This window comes from Oncorhynchus nerka, linkage group LG27 (genome assembly GCF_034236695.1).
Source record: "Oncorhynchus nerka isolate Pitt River linkage group LG27, Oner_Uvic_2.0, whole genome shotgun sequence".
Lineage (NCBI taxonomy): Eukaryota > Metazoa > Chordata > Actinopteri > Salmoniformes > Salmonidae > Oncorhynchus > Oncorhynchus nerka.
In genome coordinates, this window is record NC_088422.1 from 44,387,111 (window position 1) to 44,398,729 (window position 11,619).

Below are 11,619 nucleotides of genomic sequence, written 5' to 3' on the forward strand. Positions count from 1 at the left end.
GACTAAATACTTTTTTGCCCCACTGTATATACTATTTATTATTGTCCTCATCTGTTACATGCACTTATGATAGCTTTCTCAAAATCTTTAAAACCAGCAACAATGATTGTCTAAGTAATACAATTTACAGAACAAACCAACAGACCACTTCAACTACAATAACTTTCTCAGCAATGGTTACAGAAATATTTGTTGTTGTTGCTATGACTGTGATATGTTGTTGTTAATCTACCTTAATTGAGTGCATTGACTGTAAATTGCTGTGGATAAGAGTGTCTGCTGAATGACCAAAATGTAAATGTAAAAATCAAACACTTCAAATCAAAATCAAATTTTATTGGTCACATACAAATGGTTAGCAGATGTTATTGCGGGTATAGCTAAATGCTTGTGTTTCTAGCTCCAACAGTGCAGTAATATCTAACAAGTAATATCTAACAATTTCACAACAATACACACAATACACACAATCTCGCAGAGCATGCTGTGTATTATTCTCATGAGCTCCGCCCCCAAACAAGTAAAAATCTGAACGAATCAAGGCTGGTCGAAATCTGAACGAGTCATAGACATTTAGACTATGTTTCACAAGTTTGAACAGCACAGTACAGTATGGCACAGTTCAGTACAGTAGAGCATGATTGGTTCAGTACCGGACCTAATCTGAACCAATCATAGATGTCTATGTTTGAGCCAAATTAAGGTTGGTCTGGACCAGATCAAATCTGAACCAAGCATAGACATCTATAATTGGTTCAGATTTGGTCCGGTCCAGACCAAAAATCTAAGTCTGTGGATGTTGAAATCAAGGCCAGTCTGGACCGCACCAAAAAGGCGGCCAGTCCAGACACAACCAAAAAAAGACGTCCATAAGACGTCTCCGTCGGTCCTTGCTTAGTGGGCTGTGGTGTGCCTTCTCATTACTTTCCTCTACACATGAGACAACCTTTAAAGAGTAAATCTCCCCCCCCCCAAAAAAAAAATCTTAATTCTTAATTCTTACAGCACTTTTATTAATTTCAAAGTCTCTCATTAGATGAGATTACTTTTGTTCGCTCATTATATCACACAACAAACAACATAATTTACAGACCTATTAAAGCTTCCAGTAGAAGAGCATTTGAAACTAGCATTAAAAAAGATAAATCACTTTGATCACATTGTAATCCCATGCTAATTAATTATAGATTGACAAGTACTAGTTAAAAAGTAACAATTTAGAAAAAATATATTTTCAAAACAATAGAATTGTATTCACAGCACAATTTCACCCTGATTTCAACTAAGCTTTTCTTTAAGATACGTCTTTTCACATGCACATGTATTGTTCGTTCTACCAGCCTGAAATACAACACACTTCACAGCTTATTCCAGGGGCGTTGCGCAGTTTTGCGGGCGCCCCCGGCAAGGTCAGAGGAAGAGAAAAATGTGCCGTTTTATAGTTAATCGCACGCTATTTTACACATTTTGCCAATTGGGCTGTGAGAAAATGTTGCTATTTTCGAGCTCAGTGATTCTTGAAAGATGTAAAGTGCAACTAACTGGATTCAACTCCGTCAGACACCATAAAAGGCATTTCATTTGTACAATTATTGTCCAACAAGTGTTTAAAGGCCTTCATTGTTTAATTCTAACATTTGATTATTCAAATATGTCATACAAATTCCAAACGTATTTTTGTTCGGTTTTATAGCAGTATTAAATGCTACAGGACTAATTTCGTTAGCAATTTGGCATGTTTTTCTACATTTAAAACAACACTTATGAAGCAAACATTATCTCTGAGGTCTCGCCAGTGGCGTATTCGAGTTACTACTCAATTCTCTCCCCACCCTTTTACAATAGCTCTCAACCCTCTTCTCTTCAGCACAGTAGCCTATTCACGACTCGTACTCCTCCTGTCACTACTCGGTAGAAGAGGAACTCTTACTGTCGTTATAACTCCTTACACGTCTGTATTCTTCCCTGCTAAGATAACGTCTAAACTGCTTTCTCTGTTCTTCCTCCACCCTGCTCCCAGCTCTCACCAAATCCTCCTCTTCCTCCTCATCAGTCCCTACGTTTTTTGTTAAGACACCAGGGTCTGAGTGGTAGTCTTTTTCACATGGTTCAGGTGTGTCCATCATCTCCTCGCCGGGATCAGAATGGTACACCTGGTCACCTATCTCTAGCTGGTCTGGGTCAGGCTGGTACACCTGGTCACCTATCTCTAGCTGGTCTAGGTCAGAATGGTACGACTGGCTACCTACCTCGGAATCTGAGTGGTACATATGTTCACCTGTATTACCTGACTGTGGATAACACAGCTTGCCACCTATGTGGTGTTCACCTGCCTCTGACTCCGTTTCATACATCTGGTCACCTAATTCTAGGTTAGGTTGGTACAGCTGGTCACCTAGCTCTGAGTCAGAGTCATACACCTGTCTACCTGTCACACACTGGTACAACTGCTTATCTGCATCACCTGGCTCTGGAACAGGCTGATAAACCTCACCATCTGCCCCAGGAGGGTACACATGTCCACTAGTCTCCATGTCCTGTCTATACATCTGTTTAGCTGTCTCAGACCTGTACACCTGTCCCCCAGTGTGGTGTTGGTAGACCTCAGGGCTGTACTGGCTCCTCCTGTACAGGCTCTCCTCCTCATCCTCGTCCTGACAGGAGCTCCCCGGGACGCTCTCCCCATCCGACTGGGAGAGGCGCAGGCAGGGCCGCGGCTGCCTGGGCTTCTGGGAGAGGTCAAAGGGTTCTTCCTGGCTGTAACGGGTCAGGAGGCCCAGAGGGGCCGACAGGCAGAAGCGCCCCTGTCGCCTGGACACTGAGGGACAGAGACTCATGTTACAAACTGACCGGCTGATTCTGATTTAGCTTCAGGGTAGGAATGTTGTAGGAAGTCTCAATGCAGGAAGGGAGGAACCATATAATGAATTCCTCCATAGCCTTTAGTAATTACCTCTTGCATCCAGGCCTCTATCCATGATCCCATGTTTGACTTTCATGTGGCGGGTGAGATTTCCCTTCAGAGTGAACTTGCTGGGGCAGTAGAGGCACTTAAAGGGCCTGCTGTCAGAGTGCAGGTGCATATGGCCCATCAGGTTATGCATTCTGTTGAACTCCTTCCCACACAGCTGAAAACAAGGAAAAACAAAAGAAAGCAGTCAAATATGTGGTCACGGACAAACCAATAAGTATTAAAGAACAAAACAGATTTATTTTTGACCTAAAAAGACTTCATCAGGGTCCTAGGAAAGAATTGTACGTGCTTGAAAGCAACAGACAGATAAGTTGATAAACCAAAACCAAGATGTGCTGTAATTTTTCCTCAAATAAATAATTAAATAGCAACTATTGAAATAGTTTGTGTACACATTCCTTGATTACAACTTGTGAATTCCATTATTCCCCGAACCACATCCGTGGCAATTCATGGTGTAGTAAATACCATTCAAGGGCAAAACTGCACGCCATGTAGTCTAAAACTGTGCCCATTGATCAAACTTTCGTTTGTATCAAACAACTAATGTGTTAGATGACTAATCCTCTCTGCACTCAGAGCTGTAACCGGAGCTGGACGTACTCATGAATGAATGTGCGCGCACACACACACACACACACACACACACACACACACACACACACACACACACACACACACACACACACACACACACACACACACACACACACACACACACACACACAGACACACACACAGACACACGCACACAGAGGAAGCTGAAGCGAGACAGGGCCAGAAGAGTAGGGCTGGGAAGGGCAACTCCTGCGCTGTCCTTCCTCTGCATTCTTTTTTATTAGGGTGGTCCTTTCCTTCAGGAGGAGAGAGGGACTGTAAACTGTCCAAGAGGACCGTGAGAAAACAGGAAGCGTTCCCTCCAGCAACAGAGAAAGCGAGATGAAATCTATTTGTGTGGCCCATTCTCCCGGGAGGCTGGGGGCCATTGTTAAAGAGGCAGTTTGTGCAGCGATATCCTTCCTATGGACGAGGATGGAACTCACTGCCAAATCCCCTCTCTATCTGCTATTTGCTCATCGTCTCAACCCTCCTACTGGAGAACAATGTCACAGAGTGTGGAGTTGCTGCAGAGTGTCAGTTGGCTTCATTAGCTTAAACTTGGTCCCACTTAACACAACAGAGACTTTATATTATAGTAATAACCCTGCTATACCCTAACCCTTATTAGGGTATTATTCATTTTTTTAAAGGAACTCGGCTTTAAACCTACTCTTGCAATTTCGAAATTGGGTAGTGCATCATCAGTTACACTTGTTATGTCAGCCATTGCATACCATAGAGAGCTATTTATAACCTGTCAGAAATGTCCGGGGGGTGAAAGAGTTTGGGAACCCCTGCCAAAACACATGTTCAACCATCTGTGTTCAAGTAACCAAGCAGGTTAACTTGGTCAGAGATGTAAAAAGACATGCAAGACAGATAGCCAATTGTGGTACTATTGACATGCATCTACAAGATGTATTATCTTCAGATTCCCTGGCTTTAAAAGGAGTTGCATGTGGCAATTAGAATGTCATAAGAACATTCCCCATCAGAACACTCACCTTGCATTTGTAGGGTTTGATGTCAGAGTGGACGATCATGTGGGCCTTGAGGGTCTGTTTCTGGACAAAGCTCTTGAAGCAGAGGTGGCACTGATAGGCCCGGATGTTAGTATGGATCAGGATGTGGCGCTTCATGTTGGCCAGAAGGGTGAACTCACGACCACAGATACGACACTTGTGCTCCTTCACCCCCTGATATATAGAGAGAGAGAGAAAGAGAAGAGAGAGAAATGACCATCATCGTGGAAGATTTTCTTACGTCTTGACAAGCAAGTCCGTCAGGGACAAGCAAGACATCGCAGCAAGATGTTAGCATGACACCAAGAGAGTGGATGCCTTGTATCATTAAAACAATGCCTAAACATGCAGCTACTGTTACTGTAACAAAGCCTCATTTGTCTGTTTTTGAGGACAGCTGCTCTTTGTCCTGGCTTCACCATGTAGTACTAAAATACTGTTTGAAGCAGAAGCAATGATGTGCAATGATGCCCAGTAGTGTAAAAGCCATCATACTGTCATGAATATCCTACGGCAAATGAAAAACAATAACAAAGTCACCAAATGGAAAGGCTCCTGATGTTAGTGTCCTGTCACCAACAGGTATAGTCTACCTTAACACCCACTGACCCACGGGTAAACGCTTCATCCCCACAACACAACCTAGCCCTGTAAAGACATTTTCATCCAAACACACATGTTGACATTAGTGGACATTAGTACTTGGACAGTGTGAAGACCCCACCCAGCCTTACTTTATGTGTGAGTGTGTGCTGTTTGAGGTGATGGGACTGTATGAACTCCATGCCACACTCGCTGCAGATGTATGGCCGGATGTCTTTGTGCTTCATCATGTGGTTCTGCAGCTGACTGGGGTACTGGAAGCTCTTCTGGCACTCACTACACCTATACAGAAAACAGACATTCACTACACCTATACAGAAAACAGACATTCACTACACCTATACAGAAAACAGACATTCACTACACCTATACAGAAAACAGACATTTACTACACCTATACAGAAAACAGACATTCACTACACCTATACAGAAAACAGACATTCACTACACCTATACAGAAAACAGACATTCACTACACCTATACAGAAAACAGACATTCACTACACCTATACAGAAAACAGACACTACACCTAGACACAAAAACACAAACTCACTACATCTGGACAGAAAACAGACACTACACCTAGACACAAAAACACAAACTCACTACATCTGGACAGAAAACAGACACTACACCTAGACACAGAAACACAAACTCACTACACCTGGACAGAAAACAGACACAAAACCTAGACACATAAACACAAACTCACTACACCTGGACAGAAAACAGAAACAACACCTAGACACATAAACACAAACTCACTACACCTGGACAGAAAACAGACACAAAACCTAGACACATAAACACAAACTCACTACACCTGGACAGAAAACAGAAACAACACCTAGACACATAAACACAAACTCACTACACCTGGACAGAAAAGAGACACAACACCTAGACACATAAACACAAACTCACTACACCTGGACAGAAAACAGACACAAAACCTAGACACATAAACACAAACTCACTACACCTGGACAGAAAACAGACACAACACCTAGACACATAAACACAAACTCACTACACCTGGACAGAAAAGAGACACAACACCTAGACACATAAACACAAACTCACTACACCTGGACAGAAAACAGACACTCTGAAGTGGCCTGGATTTATCCAAAAAAAGCTCAATCGTTCCCACTACATTGGGAGTCAACGGAAAGTTGCTTGCATTAAATAACATGTTTACATTCAAGTTCAAGTTCAAAATTAATGTGAAAGAGATATTCAGCCACTTGATGAACATGGAGGTCTAGTCAGAACTGTACTTCTTATTTATTAAAAGCGTACACATTTCGGCATCGGAGCCTTCATCAGAGCGTTTGCTTATACCCGAGACTGTATAACTGTACAATCATACTGTATTAGATGTACAGTAGTAGACATGTAGCCTTAGTTTTATAAGGACGTTTATTCTAGTGTTAGGTACTGTAAGTCTTTTGGGACTTTTATTATGAAAGCGACATAACTAGTTTCCTGTTATAATCCGCATTTAATTTTTTGCTGCCGAACCCACAACCAGAAATAAGGGTAACAGACGTATGAGGTAATGTGTTTAAACCCCCCCCCCCTTTTAAAATCTTCTTTAAAAAAAAAAACAGTTTCTGGTTTAAAACCCAGCTGGTGTTTCTGGGTATATGTACCTGTAGAGGGTGGGTCCTCTGTGGGCCGTCAGGTGTCTCTTGAGCTGGGCCAGAGTGGGGAAGTCTAGACCACACTCTACACATACGTTCTCCTGGCCCTTCTCATGCTTCAGCTCATGGGCCCGCAGCTCACTAGGATAGGCAAAGCCCCTACCACACACCCCACAACTGGAGAGGAGAGATGAATAGCAATTGTTTTTTTTGTCAAGCAGAATGTAGACACTAACTAATCAAGAGTAATGAATAGTCATAGTTATAACTATTCCTGAACTTTAGTTTATCTTCTTAAATGAAAATTCCCCCCAAAAGCTATATTTTGGTATTTGTTTCATTAGTCCATTGTTGATACAGTCCCAACATGTTTTGCATGTCTGCAATCACATTTTCATAAATACTGCCGGCATGATGCATTTTGCATCGTAAGGGTGGAGTTTCCCTGTAAGTTTGAGTCAAAGACTGAAGGCATGTAATGTAAGGTCCTTGTTAATTAAACCATTTTCTTAGTTATCTACTCGACAAACGAAAGAGTATCTCCTGGGTGTGTGAAACGGAACAGACAGTCTAGACAAAGCTCATCCCAGTACTGACCTGTATGGCTTCACATCACTATGCTGCATCATGTGTCTCTTCAGATGGCTGGTCTGGGTGAAGGCTTTGTGGCACACCTGGCACTTGTGTGGCCTTGTGCCCTGGTGGGTAAGAAGGTGGGTGTGCAGGTGGCTCAGCTGCTTGAACAGCTTCCCACACAGGTGGCAGCCATGAGGCTTGATCCCGCTGTGGCCCAGGATGTGTGTGACCAGGTTATACTTGGAGGTGTATGACTTCTCACACATACGGCACTTCCAACGCTTCTGGTCTCCCCCTACATCTACGTAGTAGCTGTCGTCAATGTGGATGTTGAGACCTAGCTTCTCAACGCTGGTCATCCCACCTCGGGGGCCTCCGTCTGGGCCACACCGACTAGGTCTGAGGGCCTCTCTGGGGTAGAAGGCTCCAGGAGAGAGGTGCATGACAGGCCCAGGCATGAAAAATGGGAAGGGGAGGAGGCTGGGGTGGAGAGAGGGAAAGAATGGGGGAGGAGGGTGGTGCAGGAGGAGAGGAGAGGGAGGCCACAGAGGTGAGGGGCTGATTGGTTCCTGTTTCACCTGCATTGCGAGGCCCATAGGTGGATCATACCTGGACCGAGCCCTGTTGTGCAGCTGGAGCCGGGTCAGGTCAATCATACCTGGGATGGGCATGGGAGAGGGAGAGAGACGCGGATGAGAAGGGAGGGAGAACGGAAGGTGGGAGAGATCAACAGTCCTGGTGTTGCCTCGACGCTCCACCTCCTCCATGTCTCCAGGAGTGGGGGATTCGGAACCCTCCATTTTGAATGGAGTTCTTTTACGTTTTTGGGAGCCTTCTCTCTGGGTGTAATGAATACCCTCAAGGCCCATAGGGAGATGGTGAGTCAGAGGGCTGAAGGTGGTGCTGTAGGCCTCTCTGGTCGGGGAGCGTTTGGGGAGGTTCAGGTCGAGTGGAGATTGGCTCAGGTAAAGACTGGGGTGAGAGACAGGCCTCAGGTCTTCCCTAAGAGGACTCCTCCTGTCTGGTCTGAAACCTAGGACATCTGTGTCCATCATTTACCTGCATGGGGAAATACAGAGAGGAAACCAGTTATTTATTTAAACTATTACAATATATTTATCATAAGAATGCTTCTTTGAGACCTGAAGAATAGGAAACAGCACTTAAATGACCCAACTACTACACAGCTAGGAACAGTGGGTTAACTGCCTTGTTCAGGGGCAGAACAACAGATTTCTACCTTGGCAGCTCTGGGATTTGATCTAGCAACCTTCCGCTTACTGGGCCAAGACTCTAACCACCAGGCTACCTGCTGCCCCTCTGAAATCAGGAACTAACTTTTACCTCTCCCGCTTGCACACTATTACACTTCTCCCTCTCACTCTGCTCTGTTCATATTTTTGCACGGATGGGTGGAAGATTTACTTCTCCTTTTGTCCTCCGCTATTGCTCTATATATGATATCTTACTGTGCTTTAGAGATCCCCATGTTCCAAACATGGACAATTGGACAATGGACAATTTGTAGGTCTGCATACCCTGTATTCTCTCTGAAGAACCAATCAACGACATACACGAAAGAGTAGCCTGTGTATGATCAGGCTAATGTTGGAGCCTTTGTGGTTTTGAACTGAAGCCAGACAAATGAGATTAGCTGTGATAGAGTGAATCAGACAATGTGACGGGGAACTGTTCAACTTCTGCAGATCAGCTAAAAGAGGATGAGACAATACTGTTAATAATAAGGCTATTTATGTAAATACAGTGTGAGGGATGTTTCTGTGAACTGTTCTACAGCAGTAGGGGCTGCTGAGAGGAGGACGGCTCGTAATAATGGATGGAACGGAGCGAATGGACTGGCATCAAACATATGATACAGTGGTGGAAAAAGTACCGGATTGTCATACTTGAGTAAAAGTAAAGTCACCCAGTAAAATACAACATGAGTAAAAGTCTAAAAATATTTGGTTTTAAATTGACTTAAGTATCAAAAATAAATGTAATTGCTAAAATATACTTAAGTATCAAAAGCAAAAGTAATTTTTTAAAAATTCCTTATATTAAGCAAACCAGATGGCACCATTTTCATGTTTTTATTTTATTCACAGATAGCCAGGGGCACGCTCCAACACACATAATTTACAAACGAAGCATGTGTTTGGTGAGTCCGCCAGACCAGAGCCAGTAGGGATAACCAAGGATGTTATCTGGATAAGTGTGTGAGATAGACCATGTTCCTGTCCTGCTAAGCATTCAAAATATACTTTTGGTTGTCAGGGAAAATGTATGGAGTAAAAAGTACATTATTTTCTTTAAGAATGTAGTAAGTTAAAGTAAAAGTTGTCAAAAATATAAATAATAAAGTAAAACACAGATACCCCAAAAAACGACTTATGTAGTACTTAAACTATTTTTACTTAAGTACTTTACAACACTAATTTGATACCATTCCACCTATTCCCCTCCAGCCTTTACCACGAGCCAGTCCTCCCCAATTAAGGTTTCACCAACCGCCTGTGTTCCAGAGAAGCAAATACAGTGAGATCTTCCAATGTTGAAAGAGATAGGGAAAGGGATGGTGATGGTCATCATAAAGGATAAAGATTAGATCACAAATAAATTTTTGTTCATAGAAAGACACAACAAATAGTCTACTCTAAGCTTCAATTTGTTATTGCGTTCAAAGTGTGAAAGGAATATCATGATGTGAAGTATACAACATTACAATACTATACACAGAACATGGTACAGCATGGAAAGAACCATCTGTCGCTCTCCATCTGTCTGCCATGCTAGTTTGCATCCCCAGTGAATACAATACAACTCACACATTAAAACAAAAGCCCCTCCTCATCCCCCTACCATACCCCTACCCTGTTAGTCCTCTGTTGGATCTGAGGGACTCACCAGCTCAGTGTAGCTCAGCCTGTCTGTCCTCTCTTCTGTACTGTTGCAGTAGTGCAGTAGCTGTGTATTAGGGTGAGGTACCAGCTCCTGTACCTATCTCTCTGGCTACTCTGCTCCGCTCTCGCCCTGCTCCTGTCCTGACAATGAGCTACCCGTCCACGGACAGCATTTGAAGTGACTTAAGAAAGTGAACAGGAACAATCACTTTGTTCTCATTTTTCAGATGAGTACCTTCGGAGAGAAGGAAGGAAGGGAGGGGAGAGGAAGTCAACAAGCCTAGTGCCTTCCTGCAGAAAAATAAGGAAACCCTAGATAGACATCTTCATTTCTTTACAAAATAAGGTTTTGTTTTTAACAATTCAATAGTACTACAACGTTGTTTAAATATTGTGCATTCATTAAAAGGCATGCAAGTCTAGGAGAGGAGTTTTAGACTTTCAACACCAACAGTTCTGGGAGCCACTTTCACATTTCTGCTTTTCCCATCCTGCAGGGTTGAACATAACACCACAGTACGTAGCTATGAAGTTAGTGCAGTAATGGCTTCAGGAAATGTGAAAAAACAATTGATGCTAGAAAGACAATTTATGGATATATGATTGAATTGAATTAGGAATCATATTTAGTTTTGTGAAGCTGATGAATGCTCTTGGTTAGGTTGTAATTTCTATGTAGAAAGTTCCAGTGCCCTGATGACATGACTTCAGCATTTCAAGTTGTATAGACACAAAACTAAATCAAAGTGAAGCTCTGTCTGCTTTGACATATTTTATATTAGGGTATCAATGTAATGACTGGGAACATTAGACTATTTCAAGGTATTCCTTTGTTCACCTGGTCTGCTTTACCCACTTGGGTGATGGGGAGGTGTTCTGTAGCATAAACAGAAGGATTGAGTTGAATCGTATTAGGACAGTGTAACGTGTAGTGAGTCAATAGAGCCACATGGCGTTGGAGAACCTCACTGAACCATGGGAGAAGAGCTCAGTTGTTGAGCAATATGTCTGACTGGTAGTCTACCGGGTATTATACAACGGGTAGGTCTAATCCTGAACCCTGATTGGTTAAAAGAGCATTCCAGCCAAGTTACCACCGGCTAAATCTATGACGTTAAAATTCCTATTTACTCTGTTCCATCTGAATGCACAATCCACTGGCTCATCATTTATTTGTCATGTGTGCCGAATACAACAGGTGTACACCTTACAGTGAAATGCTTACTTACAGGCTCTAACCAGTAGTGCAAAAAAGGTATTAGGTGAACAATAGGTAGGTAAAGAAATAAAACAA

The 11,619-nt window shown here is 42.9% G+C and overlaps 1 protein-coding gene across 1 annotated transcript; it reads right to left on the bottom strand.

Annotated features, from left to right (window-relative positions):
- Positions 1–315: 315 nt before the first annotated feature.
- LOC115111856 (zinc finger protein 366-like) lies at positions 316–10,532 on the bottom strand. The gene is made up of 7 exons (XM_029638345.2): positions 10,330–10,532; positions 7,444–8,481; positions 6,856–7,023; positions 5,331–5,481; positions 4,579–4,770; positions 2,954–3,128; positions 316–2,818 (listed from the first exon to the last, which is right to left on the bottom strand). The coding sequence occupies exons 2-7, from the start codon at positions 8,475–8,477 to the stop codon at positions 1,905–1,907; spliced, it is 2,634 nt and encodes an 877-aa protein (XP_029494205.2). The 5' UTR covers positions 8,478–8,481; positions 10,330–10,532; the 3' UTR covers positions 316–1,904.
- Between the last annotated feature and the right edge of the window lie 1,087 nt (positions 10,533–11,619).

What these genes read in the sequence shown, in the direction of transcription:
- LOC115111856 (XM_029638345.2), bottom strand. Translation starts at nt 8,477, where the DNA reads ATGATGGACACAGATGTCCTAGGTTTCAGACCAGACAGGAGGAGTCCT. An exon ending in AGAGGACCCACCCTCTACAG is followed by an intron (nt 5,482 to 6,855) that starts GTACATATACCC and finishes TTTTCTGTATAG; the next exon opens with GTGTAGTGAGTGCCAGAAGA. An exon ending in AGCACACACTCACACATAAA is followed by an intron (nt 4,771 to 5,330) that starts GTAAGGCTGGGT and finishes TCTATATATCAG; the next exon opens with GGGGTGAAGGAGCACAAGTG.